This window comes from Aythya marila (assembly GCF_965140915.1).
Source record: "Aythya marila genome assembly, chromosome: 18".
Classification (NCBI taxonomy): domain Eukaryota; kingdom Metazoa; phylum Chordata; class Aves; order Anseriformes; family Anatidae; genus Aythya; species Aythya marila.
The window spans coordinates 9,972,384-9,991,328 of record NC_139059.1 but is presented as its reverse complement, the minus strand read 5'-3'; the positions used below and the strand labels follow the sequence as shown (position 1 = coordinate 9,991,328).

General features: G+C 48.0%; 1 protein-coding gene across 1 annotated transcript in view; it reads right to left on the bottom strand.

Moving 5' to 3' along the window:
- The window catches only part of COX10 (cytochrome c oxidase assembly factor heme A:farnesyltransferase COX10), a 100,765-nt gene extending 97,257 nt beyond the window's left edge, over positions 1–3,508 (bottom strand). Inside the window, exons 1-3 of the mRNA XM_082775227.1 lie at positions 3,407–3,508; positions 2,680–2,804; positions 1,547–1,871 (exon numbers count right to left, since the gene is read on the bottom strand). Coding sequence (XP_082631353.1) covers positions 1,547–1,871; positions 2,680–2,804; positions 3,407–3,449 — 493 coding nt within the window. The 5' untranslated portion in view covers positions 3,450–3,508. The remainder of the gene's footprint in view (positions 1–1,546; positions 1,872–2,679; positions 2,805–3,406) is intronic.
- Positions 3,509–18,945: the final 15,437 nt, after the last annotated feature.

Below are 18,945 nucleotides of genomic sequence, written 5' to 3'. Positions count from 1 at the left end.
ATCACTTAATCACAGAACTTTAACTTTTTATTTCTGGATCTATTGAGTTTTCTTAATTTAATTCTATTTCAATAACCAGCATAGGCTTCAAGCTCACATAAAAGAGGCACTTAAATAAAATCACCTAGTTGAAAATATGCCAAAAGAGTTAATTGTTCATACAGCACTTAGACATTATCTGTGGTGAGCACTACAGAAACAAAATGCTGCTAAAAACTTAACAGCATAAGGAGGGAAACCAGGTCAGCTCCACACAAAGAGAAGAGGCAATAATTTTGGTTGTACGCATCACAAAGCTGTTGCAAACTTGGGAGTGCAGTAATTCTGATAACTGATAAATGTGCCAGTAAGAGTTTTATATGCCTAAATTTGAAATTATCAAGGCTAATAAATAAAAGGGAATCATTAAAGTATCAAAAAAATATATTTTTTTCATACATCAAGTCTACTAACTCAGCTCTTCACCAGCACAAAATAAATACATCTTGATTTTTTTTAAATAACAAGGAGGAACATTTGGACATACAGACAAGATTGGTTTTGCAAGTCCAAAACATGAGATGTCTCACCAACACTAAGAACTAGAAGGCTTGTTTATTTAAGAAAAAATTAAATGACCATTGTACACTGCATGAGGCCAGTACAATTTTTCCAGGGAAAACAAAGAGGGAAAACATATACACTGCAAGACAAAAGTTTCAGAAAGCAAACTGAATTCAGGATTTTTATTATAAAAGGTTGTTAAAGCAAAGAATAACAGTTTTATTACTGATTTTTTTTTTTAACTAGAAAAATTCACCCACTGGAGAGAGCACCACAGCAGGGACTTCAAATAGTTGTACTTCTGTTCTTGGCCCTGATACTGACAAAATCTAAGTCTTCGGTCAGGTCATTACAGCTTCCTTAGACATAAAGCATACTTAACACTACTGCTTGGCAAAGAAACAATTTCTAGATGTTATGTATTACTATTAGAATAAAGGGAATGTAGTTAGGCTGCAAAGCAATTGCTTAAACTGCTGGTTGGAAGGTACAACTCTGTTAACAGCTACAGAATTATACTTTCAGAAACTAATTGGTCATACCTGAAACTTCTCCTTCATAAACTTTGAAATTATTACGCTTATCTTTTGTTGGTTCTCCAAATATGAATTTGAAAAGAAGCAGTGTTAAAATGAAAGGTAATTAAGACAGAATGTTGGTAAACTTAAGCAAAAAGGTTTTAACTTAATGCGAGGTTTATAAAATCTCTTCCTGCTCCAGTTTTACCTCAAAGTATTTTTTTTTTGTACAAGCTCTTGATTATGATCCCCCAAAAGCTAACTGACAATATAGTGCAAGCAATGATGATTCTAAACAATTTAATAGGCAAAGAAATAACTTTTATAAAACTCTTTTTTTTTCCAACACACATTTGATGGAATTGACCCAGGTACTTTGTGTCACCGAAGCAGGAATTATCACGCAAAAACACACCTGTACCATTAGCACGTTAGACAAGTCTTAATATCAGAATACACAGAAGTGAAAAAACAACCAGTAGTACCTGTAAGCTTAATTTTGGACAAACGTGCCAAAATTCCTGGCAAATCATCCAGCCGTAGCTTCATTTCTTTCCACTGTCTTTCTTCTTTGGATTCTGCTCTTAGTGGTGTGGCTGAGCCTTCAATTTCTGCAGCTAACTTCATTTCTTTCAGCTCATTTATGTTTGATGTCTTAGACAAAGGTTGATGAACAGGAGAAATTGGTATAATCTTGTGTATAACTTTCTTTTCTTGATCCAATTGTTGACTCTCACGAAAAGGAGATGCAACTGAATCTGACTTAGGTTTTGCTCGTTGGCTGAGGTCTTTGTTGTACTGTGTTACATACTAAATAGAACAATAAATTTTAAGATGATTAGCTAAGAAGATGTTTTCATCCATTTTATGTTGTTATTAATACCAAAACTATTGCTACATTAGTCTTCTTATCAGGTTTACTTTACTATAACAGGTTTACTATAGTGATATGACTGAGTTAGCCTTCCTTCAAACATTTATTTCATGCACAGAAAGTTTCTGAAGTTGGACAACATACAACAAAGGCAGTTTTCCATTTCACAACTGCCTCAATGGCATTTACATAACCTTGAAGAATTGTTTTTGGACAAAATGTAACTTCCCTTGTAGTTTTGACAGCAAACTTTACTTAATTCATCTTCAAAACTACCAGGCAATATCACTTGATTTATAAGTGATTTATTAAACTGTAAACAAACAGGTATGCATAGGTCCGTAACAACTGCAATCTCCAAAAACAGGAACTCAACTTTTTGCATTTTTATAAGATTTAAGTGATTTTCGTACTAGCACTTTAATGAATAATAAAAGTAATTTAATTTCACGTTTCCCAGCAGGACATGAGCACTCTACTTCAAAGGCACAGAAGGCTCCGTGAGGAAGAGGACACGCCGAGCACAAGGCATTACCTGTGCTGCAGCAGCCTTCCTCCAACCTCAGCTGTTTCAGATCCCATGTGCTTAACTCTGATGCAACGCACAAAAGGAGATGCTTGGACTTGCCTGAGCTTGCCAGATAGGAAATTTGTTTTTTCAACCAATCTCCAGTTTGACTTGCCACAAGAGACAAAGTTAATTAAGGAATGAGAAACATGGGATAAGCACACTCCTTGACTTACCATTCGTTTGAGAAAGTTAAAGTATTGAAACGTGATCAATCTGTCATTGGCTACTCGGCACAGATGCACAAACTGGCATGGTACTTGCCGTATTCCTGTTTTCTTCAAGTGCCAAATAAATAAACCTATTTAAAGGAAAAAGCAGAACATTAGGTTCCGGCTCTGCCCCTGGATTTGCTTGTAATTCAGCCTCCAGCACCTGTTGTCTGCTGGGACATGACACCACCGCAAATGGGAACCTGGACAGGGGGAGCCACATTTGTGGAGTCCTACTGAAGAAACCGAAAGTGCAGGTTGCTCTAATGATTTGCAGTTTTTCTTCCTAATTTCCCAGCTCCCCACAGACATGCTTTTTTAAGCTTCTCTTCCTCCTCCACGACCCCACAGCTCTCTCAAGTGCGTGCATCTCGACCACACAGCATGAGCAGCGCTTAAAGGAAGCAGCTGCCACAGGGCTGCAAGATCACACCAAGGCCACCCGTGCCTGATATGACACCCATGCTCCTTTATTTTATTTTAAGAAAACACCGCTACAAACCAACCACCCCACGACACCACCCGACCCCGAAGGGCACCCTCAGCCCCAGCTCGCCCCGCGGGGACACCCCTCATGGGAGCCGGCCATGCCCGGGGACACCCGGCGTGCGCTCCCCACCCTTCTCCCTGCCAAAACCGGCCGGCCCCGCTGCCCCCAGAGCCACCCCAGCACCGGTCCTGCCCGCGGTACCTGCCAGCGCCCGGGGCGGGCTGCAGCGGCGGGCGGCGCTCATGGCGCTGCGCTGCTCCCGCCGCCCTCTCCCCTCAGCTCCTGGGCGCCGCCATCTTGCGCGCCCCGACCCCGGGACGCCATCCGGGTCGGCGCTTCCGCCGGCGGCTGAGGGGAGCCCGGCCCCGGGGACGGGAGGGGAGCGGGGAGCGAGCATTGCTGACCCCCGGCTGCCAAAAAACAGCCCAGATCCCTTCCGGGGTACACAATCGTTTTGTTTCTGGCGCTGGTTATTAAAATATATATATTTTTTTTTTTTTCCTGCATCACAGCGTTTTTATTAAAATTTGCGGGCTTAGCGCGCTGGCAGTGACAGGAGGAGGGTGCCGGGGGAGGGGGGAGGTCACAAAATACTTGTGAAACAACCGAGTAAGGGTTAATTTAAAAGGTAAATGTGGCAGACAGGTCGGTGAGGACACGGAGTCTCATTCCCCAAACTACCCAGGTATTAAAGCTCCCACGGCTTGGTTAAAAACAAACAACAAAAACACTTGTATTCATCTGCCAAGGCCACTTGGAAATTGGGATTAGTTTTCTAACCCGCTTGGTTTCAGTTACATGCTGTAGGAGGTTGGATTTAGAAGACGGATCCTTCCCAGAGGGTCCTCACTGAAGGCTCATCCTCCCTTGTACCAGGGCTCATCCTCCCTTGTACCAGTGCTGGTGCTCCCTGGATCCTTCTCCAAGCAGATTCAACTTGCTAACCTGAAAGGGAAAAAAAAAAAAAAAAAAAAAAAAAAGTACTTATTTTGCTGGGTTAACTGTTTGGACCCACACTGTGCAGGGGCAGATAGGCTGAAAGCTGGTACAAGGCACGAGGAGGGGACCTCTGCTGTGCTCTGACCAGAAAGGCAGGGGAATGGTTGGGGCTGCTCAAGCTGTAAAGCGTAATTGCACCCCCAGGCACCTTTAAAATGTTTTCTCTTAAGAGTTTAAGTTCAGGAGATGTAGGCTATAAGTCACTTAAATGCTTTAGAAAATCATTCTCAATATTTTAACATGGAAATCTGCCTCAGACCCATCTTCCTCCCGGGCTTTCATTTCTTTATAGTGCTTAAATTCATGCAAAAGTCATCTTAAATCATTATTAGGAAGATAAAATGAAAACACTCACTTTAATTCACCAAGAATATCCTACTTTGAAGCATTTATTTCCACTCTGCTTCTATTTGGGGAGCTGGGGAGAAATTAGGACCTCACATTTCTTACAATTAATAACCTGTTTTACTCTGAGTTCTCATCACTCAGCATATATCACTTGGCAGTTCCTGTTTGCATCTCCAGTTTTTGTAACTACCACAGGTTTGGTCTCAAGTTAAATTTACACCTGCAAAAACAAAATAAACATCACATAGCAAACACACAATGGCTACACAGAGGGCTGGAACGGCTGGTTGGTTTTAGGGCACTTGGGGTCACAGAGAAAAAGGGTGAGGTAGCCAAAGGTTCCGTGTCAGGGCTGAGATTTAAGGTTTGGTAATTTTCATTGCCTTTCACTTGGGCAATAAATTGCACCCCTGTAGAGAGGGGGTAAAACACTACTTTTCTAATTAAGGAGAATGTTATTCATGGGCCTCCGGGCAGAGAAATGCCTCCTTATGAAACGATAATGATGATTTAAGGAACACAGAATGTCACGTATCCGTTTGGGTTTAACCACTAAAGATACTCCTTAGAAAAAAAAAAAAAAAAAAAAAGGATTTTTAGCGAACACAAGTATCCAAGCGTCAGAGTTACATTTCAGCCTAAGATGGCTGCACAGGCTTTGGGTCTTGTTAGCAAGGCTTTGGGTCTGCAGAGTGCCGATTCTGCACAATCTGCCTCCACGAAGTAGTGAACGCTCCAGCAAGCGCCAGGCACCGTAACAAATCATTAAAAAGGGCACGTGGCACTTCCAGGGAGCTCTCAGCACCTTGCTCGCTCGGGTCCCCCCGCCTCGCCCCCAGGCAGCATCGCAGCAGGACTACCTGCAGGCTGCAGGAGCAGCACCCTGCCTGTCTCAGGGCTCCAAGGCCAAGCACCGCTGGGGTGCAGCGATTCCCGAGTTCTCTCTGCTAATTGCCGAGATGGGCAATTGCTCCGTACCTATTGCTACTTCTCCACGGTTATAAAATAAACACCGCACCTAGAGGTCCGTTTTCAGGGTGATGCAAGGGGTGTTTAACCACGCGACTCCCATTAATGTTAATTACAGAGCACATATTAACAGCGTTATACGATCCTTTTTCCTATTAGCACTATCATAAATCTGATTGGTGGGGCTTAATTAGATCTGAGCAGCATAATGCAATAGTTTGATACACGAAAGGGCAAATTCATGGAGACAGCATACTATTATTGTACTTTAATCTCAAAATCTCTCCTTCTCTTACTCATAACACCAACAAGGCTTCTTGTAAGATTGATTTGTTGTCAGAAAATGATTTAAAGACCGACTGTAAAAATATTATATTTTCCTTGCTTCATAGAATGCGGCATTGATGTTAGAGCTCCACAGAGACTCGATGTACTTTCAGATAGGGAACTTTAAAAGCCAAGTGCAAAATAAATAAGATGGCATCCTGCTGTTATTGTGGTAACCTTTACAGATCATTTCAGAGCTATGACTGTTGCAGAGTTCAGTAATACACCGTGTGGGAAGCTGTAGCTTTGTGGACTTCTACCCCCTTTAGCTTAAGCCCCGCTGTATTTGCTTTGTTGGGACCCAGCTGTGGTATGTAGCAGAAGGAATGGTGTCCAAAGCGAAGGGCACAGGATTTTATAACTATATTCTCCCTGCTGAGATCTCCTTGAGTCAGAGCTGGTCCCAAACTCAGTGGCTGAGAAACTCCCCGTGACGCTGATGACCATTTAAGTAGTTCATTGTGTCACCCATAATGGGATAGATTTGTGATTTTCCACAAATGAGCATTTGTGGTGCACAAGCATTACATTGATGCACAGATGTGTTTTGGGCTTGAATGAAGAAACCTCTCAATCAGAAGCAAAATGTACTGGTTCCAGCCGAGAGCCTGAAACATGCCAGTTCATTGCTGTTAAAGCCTTGTGCTCAGCAAATAACTCTAAGTGGTGTGTAGCGGGTTAAAAAATATAATAAATAAATCAAAACCCCTAACCCCTCCCTCCACCCCAGTCCCAGTGCTCTGGAGTAGCTGAAGCTTCCAAGAGCAAATGAAACAGTAGTCCTGGTAGATCAGGGCTCAGTAGCCTTTCCGAAGGGGTGTGCCAGACTGGTTTCTTTCCCCAGGCAGAGTTCAAATATACCGTAGGAAATCAGCAGAAGCTCAAAACTGCTGCCTCTTCCCAGCTGCCAAAGGTGGCCTCGTGCTGACCCTGTGGTATGCCGTTTTTGGCAAGCCTGTATGGCTTGCTCACCACCTGCAGTGGACTCTGAGCTGTAATTGCTTCCTTCGGTTAAAGGACTTGCAGCCTTTCCATGGTAGAGCTTCGCTGGGTGTCTGGTGTAAGCTCGGCTCTGATCCAGTTCGGAGTTGCTGTCAAGCCTGGTGCAAACCTGCAGGCAGTGGGAAGTAAGCAGGGACGAAGTGAGCAGAGATGAACCGTGCCGAGGGAATCAGCCCTAAAACATGGTGAGACCTAGGGAACATAGAATAGTTCGGCTGGAAAGGACTTTTAAATATCAAGTCCCACTGCCTGGCCATTTCAGGACTAACCAAAGGTTAAAGCCTGGTACTGAGGGCAGCATCCAAACGTCTCCTGAATGCTGACAGGCACGGGGCATCAACAGCCTCTCTAGGAGTCCTGTCCCACTGTCTGACCACCATTGCAGTAAGCAAATTTTTCCTAATACCTATTCTGAACCTCTCCTGGCACAGCTTTGTGCCTTTCCCTCATGTTCTGTCACTGGTTACCTGCACTCTGGCGGCAGAAACAAGTTCACAAAGGAGCTACACAGCCCCTCACAACCTCCCATCCACCATCCCTTCCTAACTCACTGAGATATTGCTGTTCCTGACAGGCAGCGATGCCCCTTAAAGTTCTCAGCCAGCATCAACAATAGATTTTTCCAGCAGCCCTTTGCCCAGAAAATAACCCTCTGAAGAAAAGAACCTGTGTCCTGTGCTTTTTCAGCTGAGAATTGCTGCCTGAATATCTGCAGACCCTGCTTCTTTTTTTTTTTTTTTTTTTTTTCTTTCATACCTCCTTCCAGAGGTCTTTCTTTTCCTGGAAAATCTATGTGAAATTCCCAAGCTGCCTAGGACTCAAAAGATCTAATAAAAACAAGATTTATTAAGAGCAGAGGGAGGAAATCAGATTAAAACTGAAGAAACAGCTTGCATAACTGATCTCTTATACTCAGCAAATGCTCAGGAAGTGCTCGGTGCACACATTAACCGTTTTGTGGAAGCCCTCTCCACCCCGGCAGCCAGGCGAGGCGGGCGGTGGGCTGCAGTGTGTGTCTGCTCCGCAGCCATGGCCATTAGCTGCACAAAGCCCAGCAGAGCACGCCCGAAGCTTCTCAGCACCAGATGCAAAGCTGGGTTTTGCTGACCTGCAATTAACCCCTTCTGCCTCCCTGACCCCAGGCGATGCCATCGCTCACTGGTGCAGGCTGAGACCTTCAGGATTCCTGCCTCTCCTGCCTTTGCCCATCGCTCTTTTCTTCTCTCCCCAGGTCATGCTTTGCTACCCTATCAGCCCACTGCCCTACTCAGGTCCAGCTTTGGCTTGGCTTAAACCCCTGCACTTTGCAGGACTCCTCTTCTGGCTTGTTTTTCTCCCTGGGCAGCATTTTACCCAGGTAGGCAGTGCTCCCCCCACAGCATTTACCTTCAGGGACAGGACGGCAGCACCCACCTGTGAGTGCCTGCCTCCCATCCCTCTGTGGGGGCTACCTGAGCGTGATGATGCCCCACGAGCCAAGCTCCAGGAAATGGAGCTTCATCTTCCTCCTCGTTCCAAACGGTGCTTAAACAGTCCTCAGATCAAACAATGTGGACTCCAGCAGGCAATTTTTATGCTCTACTACCCTCACTTGGATGCTTTTGCATCCTTGAATGAAGATTCTGGACTAGTTGGCCCCACCAGCCCTGTTAACCAGGCATCTCCCTGCTTACCCATTGCTGAACCCAAGCAGGACTCGTCTCTCTCTCTTCTGCTTCCACTGATACAGCTTCTATACCTACAGTTTCTTCTGCTTCATGGAAGACCTCTCACCTTGCCTAGCTTGACGGGCTGCTACTTCATAAAATCTTCATAGCTTCTTCTGGCAATTTTTCCTATTCTTTCTCCAAAATAAAACAAAGAGGGAGCACACAGATTTTGTCTGACATCTCAGTGCACACCCTACGTGGTGGATGCAGTTTTGCTCCATGTTTGTTGCCACCCCAGCCAGGTGGGCAGGGATGCTTGTGCTTGGAGGGTCGGGCGTGGAGATGGCCACCATGAGACAAGCACTGAGAAACGTTCTGCGACATGCCAGTGGCTGTGAGCCCTGGCCCTACATGTGCAGGAGCCTGCGTGGCCGGCTCCTGGTTGTCCTCAGGAACCTCGTCCTCTGAACCCACAGGTGTAGGTCCTGCAGGCATCTGCCATTCCCTGGTCAGGGATGAACAATTTGCACTGCCTCAGCTACTGCCTGACCCAGTGAGTGAGAAGGCAGCAAAACCACACCGGGATATTTACAAATTATGTTTTATAATTATATGTCAATGTGGATTCTGGACTTTCAAATAATTCATCTCTAACTTTGAACCGCTTGATCCACACATCTGCATGCTTCATCTTGAAACTTAAGCCCCAAACTGGCTGTTCCTGAAATCAGTCGATACCTGCCACCGCTGCCTTACACGGGATCTGAATCAGACCCAGTGCTCATGCATCCCTGATGAAGTGTCACCACACCATCAGGGTGAGCAGGGATTCCTCGGTGGGAACGAAGCCCCACTGGGCTCCTCCCTGCCCACAGGGGGTTCGGTGGGTGCGTGGGACACATTCTGTCCTGCAGGACCCACAGCTCAACTCCCTGTAACAGCAGCACAGCCGGCTCAGCAGCTCGCCTCCTTCGTCTCACAGCCTTCACAGCTTCCCAGCGAATTTCCCGTTCTGCGTGACTTCCCTCTGCCCTGCACTATTTCCAGCCTTTATGTAAGAGGCATCTCAAGCCACTTAACGCTAGTTTGTTTGGACAGTTGCTCTACAGCAGAGTTTGTTGGATTCAGCAGAAATGCCTTCTGCTGTCATAGCAGCACCAAACACGTATGTGCGGATGACTGACTCGCAAGGGTAACGGCACTCCGGAGCCCTGCAATTATGCACAGCACTGCTATTATATAATTGATCTGGGGATTTCATAAATTATTCTTTTTATAGTTTCTGAGAACACCCAAAGTCAGGTTAGGGAGAGCTTTAATGCCCACTTTCCTTGCCAAAAGCACATTGCTTTATCTCATGACCTGGTGGCTCCAGGAGCAGCCTTGCTCCTGCTGAAAGCTGCCTGCTAGCTGGGGTGTCTGACCGGCAGCGCTTCTGCCTGCTTTTCTGCCCACCTCATCCTTGCCTCAAAGGACTGCATGTGCAGTGACAGCAGATCCTGGTAGAAATAACATAATCCTGGCTACAGGTGCCATTTATTTTTTAAAAGGGCGTGAGACGGAGCTGCCAGCTGGAGGGTGCACAGCAGGCAAGGGCTCGGTCCCCTCTTTGTCACCGCTGCTCGCCCTGCCTTGCGTGGCACACAGCCAGGCTCGTGGTGCCATCTTCTCACATGGGAGCAGTCAAGCGAAGTTCAGCCTTGTTATTGCGTGGATTGAGCCCTCAGGATAACCCGTGGTGCTGTGAGAAGCACCCTGGTTGCTACCCAGTGTTGCTGGGTTTCTGTCTGGGTCAAGGCTGCATCAGTGGACCCGGCGCAGTCCAGGCATGCCGTGGCAGCCAGCGCCGCCCTCCAGCTGTGGGACATCAGCGAGCCATAACCCTCATGGGCTCTTCTCCCCTGGCACTGCCAGACAAACCACGGCCTCAGAGCAGGGGCAATTCCTCACAGGCAGGAGGTCGCCTGCCTTCCCTCCCTCTCCTGGGTGAGAAGCCAGACAAGTCCCTCCTAGGAGGAAGATGAGAAGCTCCAGCATTTCCCTCACTGTGAAGGAATCACTGGTTCATGCTTTTCTTCATCAGTGTGTGGATCAATTTAGTTTCTGAGCCCCCAGTAAGAACTAGGGAAGGGAGGGGTGGGAGAGACCCCTCAGCCCTGCTGCCCCCAGCAGTGACCTGCTGCCTCCCCCAGCACCTGGCAGCCTGGGACGCTAGATGGCCAAAAGAAACGATAACCTCGCTTGTGTTTCCAGTTAATCTTTACATCACAAAATGAACCTAAAACACAGCAAAACTCTTTTGCAGAGAAATACTGTGGGTGTCCTATTGATTGCAAACTCCACCGGCTCCACAAGACAAGGGGCCAGAGCAGCCTCCTGAACTTGATGAAACAAAGGAGATGAGAGCAAGACGATGTCTTGATTACAGAAGAGCAGAACGCACAGCCTCCTTATTTATGGGCAAGACGTTCAGGGAGTCAGAGCTGTTATAAATCATGCAGCCAAGCAGTCATTTTTTGTGAAGCTCTCACATCCCAGACCAACTAACCATGCTCATATTAGCCTCAGCAGTTGACAACCATAGCAAAGAACTCGCAGAAAGGATAACATTTATGAACATATCAAAATGATTCATAATGGGCTATTAAAAATAGCAAGAGATGAAAGAGGCAGCCCACAGATAAGCCATTCTGAGATCCCCAGTAATTCAGAGCACTGTTTTAAGAAGTCAAGTTTTAGCTATCACAGACCTGTCCCTGCTGCTCTGCAGATAACAAGGTGGGCTGTTCCCAGCAGGGTGAGGGCTCTCCTCCACCCAAGGCTCTTTATTTCACTCTGGCAGCTATCACACAGCTATTGAAAAAAGCTGTGCATAACTCACACCCACCTTCTGTCTCCACTCTGCCAAGTGACAAGGCTGAGCACACGTCGCGCTCAGCCTTATTTTCCGTAGGCTGGCTCCACGCAGCGCTCGCATATTCCAAGGGTTAATTTTGGCAGCCCAGGGTAGCTGGTCAAGTACAGCGCGCGCACCCCCTGGGCAGTTTTCGTAGTCTGTCAGGCACTTGTTAACACACTAACCCATTCATTTTTATTTTTTTATTTTTGGATGAATTTGTGGCATGTTGGACAAGAGCCAGAGGCTGAGCCGGGAACAATATTTATTTATATCTACACACAATAATTCATGTCTGCCCAAATCACGGACTTTCCCTAATCCGCTGTATTTCAAAACATTTGCAGTTCTCTCAGCCGATTAGCAGTGGCTTTGCTTGGCCCGATCGAGTGGAAAGAAATGTAAGACAGCGAGTGCAGCTGAATGCTTTGATTCACTGATAGAGGTTGAATGTTCGGCCCAGGCTGCTCCACCAGTCCCTAAACTAAAGATCCTTCTAGGTGTAAACAGCCGTGTTTTGTGCCATGACAAGGCACGCCAAGCATCCAGTCCTTGTTGCAGTCCTTTGCTCTGCTGTAGCAAACACAAAACACGGTGTTTGGGATGAGGAGGGCAGCAGGGCACGGAGTTACTCAAGGTACAAAATGTCCCGGATACATGTAAAAGGAAAAAGGGATTAAGAAAGGGAGGAAACAAAAGAGGATTCAGAGGTTTGTTAGGCAGGTTTGGAAATTATTTGGGGAAAATGCAGCTTGGATGCAAACAGGTTTAGTGTCAAGTGTAACTGGGATGAGAAAAGCCTGCTGAAACCAACCCCACATTTGGGTATGACCGCAACAGGATGCTGTGCCTGGACGGAGAGACTGCTGACTGTGTAATAGGAAGAGCCACTTATCAGCCCGGGCCTTTCACGGCCTTTGGAAGATCAGTGGCATCAACACCGGCTGCAGGGAGGGGAATGAAGCACAGAGAGGGGACAGGATTGCTTCGATTCACCCGAAATACCATGAAGAGACCTCTGTGCCCTGTCCGCCAGACCATTTGCCCATATGTAAATGCCTGGGCTTAGGGACAAGGGATCAGAGACAGATCAGGAATCAGGGGAATCAGAGGAATCAGAGGAACCAGAGGAACCAGAGGGTTGCCCTGACGGAGCTCAGAGAGGGGCCAGACCCCCTCGCAGGGTGCCATCACCCAGGGGGGAGCTGGAGCAACCCCGCAGGGTTTCACAGAGGAAGAGCTGTACTTTTCTCTTGCTGATAGCAAATGTGGGGACTGAGTTAAATCGGCCTGGCTGGTCTCACTTCTTAACCAGCCTTACATTGGTTTGTCAAGGCAGTGTTTGTTTTCAAAACAGACAACATGACTTATTTATATGTGGTGGTAGCCCGGGTCCTTTTGGTCACATATTCACCTTCAGGAGACCTTTGTAATTTTCCAGGCAGTCCAAACAGTCCGTCTTCGGTATTCCCAAACTGATTCTTTCTTATTGCTGTAAAAAATGAGTGGAGTTTAAGCCTGATTTTTTTTTATATATTTATATTTTTACATGGGGAAACTTGAAGGGGTTGCATCATTAACAGCAACTTTATCTGACCTGAATTTGGCTACTGCATAGTTTAAATCCCTCAGGGGACCTTCATTACTCCAGCATTAAGGAAGCTTTCGGAGTTTTAAAAATCCTCGTAAATGTTCTTCTCAGAACCACACTATAAATTCAGCTTTTTATCACAAACTTTTCCCCTCCCTAAATAATAATAATAAAAAAAACAACTCTCAACTTATTTCACTCTATTTCATGACAGTGTTTTAAAATAGAATTTAATACTCATGAAGTGCTCTGCAAATCCAAGTTTCGTGTATGCGGGCTAGACCAAGGGGGGATGTTCTGAATTTGGCCAGGGCTTTTTTTTCTTTTTCTTTTTTTCCTATTCTCACTCCATATTATTTGAATTAAACTCCACATGTATGCCAGCAGATATCAAGATCGGCTGGCACTAGGTGCTATGGAAATGCAGGATAAGGCACAGCCCAGCCCATAGATAACTAAAATCGAGGAGATAAAGCCAAGGGAGGGAGGGAAGTGCTCCTGTCACCACTGTGCACACCTGGAGCAAGGGCACGAAGGAAGGACCACCCACATCAGTTATCTCCAGCACTGGTGCAGGAACCTGGGTGCGGGTGCAGGTCCCTCCTGGCAGTGGGTGCTCCCAGGGGAGCGTGCATCCAGAGCCTGAAGAGGGGGACATGGGACAAGACCCTGGTGATGGAAGGAAGCTGCCCCAACCTCCTGACCCCTCCAGGTGGGTAATTGGCCTGGTGTTGGGCTCGGTGGAGAGCTGCAATAAGCAGCAGTTTGTTTCACTAAGGCACCGGTGCCAGCTACGTGGGCTGGCGTTGGGATGGAGAGGGGGCGTGAGGTGAGTGTGAGATGTGCTGCTTGCACTAACGTGCCCGTGAGCCCCAGAGAGATGGGGTTTGTTGAGAGAAGGGCTGTTAATTACAGGTATTCATAGATGACATCCAGTCTGAGATATCTGTATCCCCAAGAAACTGAAATGATGTGCATCCCAATTAGAAGCATGGCAGCTCATCGCCTCTGAAATGAGGGCTTTGGGGGGACAGAGGAGAGATTTGGGCCCCCAAAGGTCTCCAAGGAGAAGCAAAGTGCAAGAGCAAACCACTCCATCTCTCTGCTGGAGAGGGCAGACACAGCTTTGCCCTGGTGCACAAGCCTGGTGCAAGGTGTGCACACGAGGGCACCAGGAAAGGACCCCGCGTCAGCTGGGGGACGTGCAGAGACCTCTCTGATTTTTACTCTAAGGAGTTAAGATTCAGCTTTCTTTTCATTTCTTCACCCCCGTCCTTTACATACACTTGTAATTGTTTCTCTATTCTAGACACTATGAATAAAAGCCAGTCAACCAGGCATGCAGAGTTTGGTTCCACATTAAATAACTGTAATAGGAACTGATTATTTCCCCATGCAGTAGCGCCAAAGGTCACCTCTGTTTACATTTTTCTCCTCTGCAAAGTCCATGGGTGTAAGCTCGCTCAGTTACAAGCTCCCTTCATGCACACTGTGCTGCTGTCCTGGCACCCATCGCCCTGTCCCCTGGGCTCCCCCAGGCTCGGCCGTGGCTGCTGCGTGCCACATGGGGTCCGTGTGTGACAACCCCAACCCCTCCACCAGTGGCTCCAGGCGGGCACAGAGTGGACAAAACCTGGTGACCCAACCCCACGGGTCTCTGGTTTGGAGGCTGCTCAGCTCTCAGGGTTTGTTCAATGGCTTGGAGGTTTTTTCCCTATTAGAGACAACGTGAGTGCTCTGCTGAGAGCTCTCTGGGCTGGCTGGGGACGTGGCACGGTGCCACCACTCGCTGGCTCTGCAAGGGGAACTCCTAAGGAACCGCCTGCACCGTGCCTCTGCCCCTTATTTTTCTTGCTAATAACTTTTTTTTTTTTTTAATGGAGCTCAGCAGCTCAGCCATCTCAGAGCCACCATTAATTTTATCTTCCCCCTAATTTATCGATGGAGCTCCTTTCTCCCTTGCCTTTTCTGTCCCCGTGATATATTTCTAAAAGCCGGCCGGTGCCCGCGGGAGCAGTCTCTCACCCCGGCTCCCTGCCAGCCCCACACATGGCCCTGCACCCACTCCCTGCCCTGCCACAAAGCCCCCGCTGTGTCTGGCCATCCCAGCACCTCCCTCTTTTGCTTTGTTTGCTGCTCCTCACACACTGCATTTTTCTCTTTCCATGTCAAAACACAGCTGAGGCAGGGAGTGCACCGGCACCAAGCGGTGCAGCCCCTTCCCGTGGGGTCGGGCTCCCTGGCTTCAGCTCCGCTCTGTCCTACTTTCTCTGCCCCACCGCTCACTCCTTCAGTTGGAAAATTCACCCTTCCTAGTACACCGTGTTCACCAGACTCCTTGGTTTGAGATCTAAAAGCTTCTTTTACACCTGTATTACAGTGTTGTAACAGTTGTGTTCATTTAGTATTAATTAGCAGTGCTGCAATTTAGCTCGGTCCTCGAGGACACCGTCACGGCCCAGTTCTGGCAGCGATGGCACGCAGGCACAGCAGGAGGCAGCCCCTGCCCCAGAGCCTGCGCTCTGCAGATGAGTCAGGAGGGAAATCTCGTCCTCCCATTACGCCAGGGGAAGGAAACCGTGCAGAGATTTGTGGGGGAGTTCGCAATCACCTCTGATGGGTAAGCTCCCACGCCGAGCCCAGCTCCGTTAATCCTGCCCAGGTGGGTGGCGCAGGGAGGTGCGGGTGCCATGGGGCATCCGCATCGTTTCCCATCACATCGGTGCCCCAATGCCATCAACTTTGTCCTGGGCATCAGCCACTGGCTGCAGGGCCCCCACTGCTCACACGCGCCCCACCAGCACCTGCGGGGAGAGGGGCTGCCTGTGCCAGCATGTGAGAATTTCCCAAATGCAAGAAAGGTTTTGGTTTGCTTAACTTTTAGATTTCTCTTTTGGATCCGTTGCCCATCCTGCTGAATTATTTCATCCTTTCTGAACCAAATTGCCTCCCCGCTCAATGACCTTCAGTTAGGACAAGGCGTCCCATGGCTCACACAGAAATCCCAGCAGCAAACGGATAGTGGCTGAATTCCTCTTTGCTCTGCAAGATAAACTGTAGGCCAGAGCCAGAGGATATTAATACCTGCTCCAGACGGAACAGGAGGTTGTTTCTTAAGCGGGTAAAAATGGGTTCAAACATGTGGGTGTGTGGCCAGATGGGCTGGGTGTGCTGGGAGCACACACTTGCTATAGAAACTTAAATATTTTCTTTAAGGCGCAGCAACTATTCGTTTCAAAAAATAATGCCATCAGGTTTCTGAATCTAAACAGGAACAAAGAGCAGTACATAATGGTCAGTACCTGCCGCTGCAGGAAGTGCCTCGGCAGCGCCTGTGGTCCCACACAGCTCGTCCCCCTGCACGCCCCCCCAGCCACGACTGGGAGGCAGGAGCTTGTTGGTGACATTTGGCTTCTTCTGCGTCTTTGTGAAAGAGGTTTCTTTACGGTGCTGTTTTTGTGGGGAGAGGAATGGGCTGGAAAACATTGCTGCTGGAATAGGGCCGGTCCCAGCTCTCCCCAGCTGGAGCAGGGTGGGATGAGGATGGCTTCCCCACATCCCAGCCCAGAGACCCCGCAAGGAGCAGTCACTCCAGCTCTGCTGTGAGCACAGGGTTGCAACACAAAGCTGCTTCCATACAAAGCACTGGGAAAGCCTCCATTTCATCCCAATGGGGAAGAAATATAAATAAAAAAGCCTCAAAAAGTGCTTGGAAAGGCAAGTGGCTCACTGGCACCTCCAAGCGTGACAAGGAGAGCGTGTGGTTCTCTGCCCTCTTCACGTACCAGGAGCGTTCATTTCCGCCAGGTGAATGTGAGCCACCAATATGGGTAGAAACCACCAGGAAATTTGGGCTGGAATGTGGCGAAGCCCACAGCAGCCATCTGCACTGCCCTGAGCAGGTGTGTGAAGGGTTTCCCTGCATCCTCTCCCGTAGTGCCCTACAGGAGGTGCGCCCACATATATCTGCACAGAATAAACTAAACCATCCCCATCCCCATGGGGTAACCCAACACACTCTACCCGCAGTAACGTCAGTGCCATGAAGAAAAGTGCAGGAAATCTAGATACAGCCAATTCTTGATGGTTTATTGCCTTGCTGAGGCTGAGCTGGATCTATAGAGATTGGGGACGTGGAGCGATGCACTTTGGGACCTGAGCGGTGCTGGACGGGCCGAGCTCCTTGGATGTCCCTTTGTTGCTCAGCTTGCAAACCAGGCTGTGGGTTTGGGATCCTGACTTCGGATACACGTTTTTAAAAATAATGGCCTTCATTTCTACCAGAGGCAGAGAAAAAAGAAATTGTCTGCCCTGGAAAACAGCCATTCAGAAACAATTTCCCCTAAAATTCTCCCTAAGGGTGATGAAAATCCAAAGCAAAGGCGGGGGGGAAAAAAGAAGCTAGATGAATTAATGCTCTTTTAAAAAACTTTTTACAACTGATTTCTAATGAGGCATGGCCAATGTTGTTGACACGCAATTGGATCAGCTTCAACTCCTGGGACGACTGCTTGATGAATGGACAAATTCCAGGGCTGGAGACAAACGCTGCCTTCCTCTCCCACAACTCAGCACTTCTCCCACAGACTACTTAAACCTCCACCAGAAACGACTCGACTCTATATTAGTAGTTTAATTAAAAGTTTCCATATGCAAGTTGCCTTTGCTCTCACCAGCTTCTGAATGGGGAAATTAAATGCGCAGCAACAGGGAAAGGCTTTGAGCTGGTTTTATGGGGAAAGCTGCTAACCCGCTCCCCCGACGCTTACAAGACACTGACTGTACCCTGCCTGGCCAAAAGACTGCGGCCAGCGAAGGGGCTGTGCCTACATAAAGCAGCTTTCTATAAGCTCAGCTGCAAATATATGTATTTTTACCCTAAGATGTTGCAACAAAATGTAAAAACAAGAGGGGCATTAATGGCAGGAGCTGCTGCTCTTATTAAAGTCACCAGTGTCTGCAGATCAGACACCAGGTGTGCTTTCTGGAGAAAAGACTGAAAGTTTGAGACATTTGCATGCCCCTTTGCCAGGGGGCCATCACTTCTAGCAGAAGAGCTGGGTGCTCCCCATGCCCATGTGGCCGTGGGCAGGCACGGCTCCTGCTCTCAGCCCAGCTCTTGGCTGGATGTAACCAAAGCCCGAGTTCAGAGCTTCTCTTCTGAGCCAATCCACCAAGGATGTGTGGCTGTGAGATGCTCTGGCCAGCTCCTTCTAGGAAAGAAAGAAAAAAAAAGGCTCTTTGGGGGCACTGGAACAAAAGCAAATGAAATGCAAATCCAGCTTCAAAGAAATGTGGGAAGCAGAGAGTGGTTTTGCAGCAACTGTGAGCCCCGGGGGTCTGCACCATGCTGTAACACAGTCCCTGCATAGCAGGCTATGGGGTCAGCCCCATCCTCTTGGCCTTGTCTCAGCAACTAGAAACATATTTTGCAATTGGTGGAACCAGTCCCACTGATGGGATGGATGGATCTTGCCTGAGCATGCGTTAATGGTTGTCTTGTTGGAGCCCTTGTGTGCGAGGAGAGGCCCCAAAGTGCCCTGGCAGCTGTGGGAGCTGCTTCCTGATGTGCTGGAGGGAGACGGGAGATCCCCCATGGCAGGGCTTCCCACCTGCCTTCCCTAAGCAGAGCTGTTTGAGCTCTGGGGACACAGTTGAAGCCACATCGCCTTGGTACATTCCTCTTTAAATAACAGTAGCATTGTCCTTACCCCAAAGCACATGAGACCAACCAAAGGACTGATGTCCAGCCAAGGTCCCCGGCTCCCCGAGGCACCAGCAGCGGTCCCAATTCATGCTGAGAGCAGGCAGCGCTTGCTGCGCCGGGCCAGGGGAAAGTCAGGCGGCTCCCTTCAGCCCCTAAAGTGATTTAAGATTCACACAGGCAGCCTGTTTCAAAACTCTTGGCTATACTCTGTAGTGCCATCAACCATGCACCTTTTATGAGCATTTTATTCAT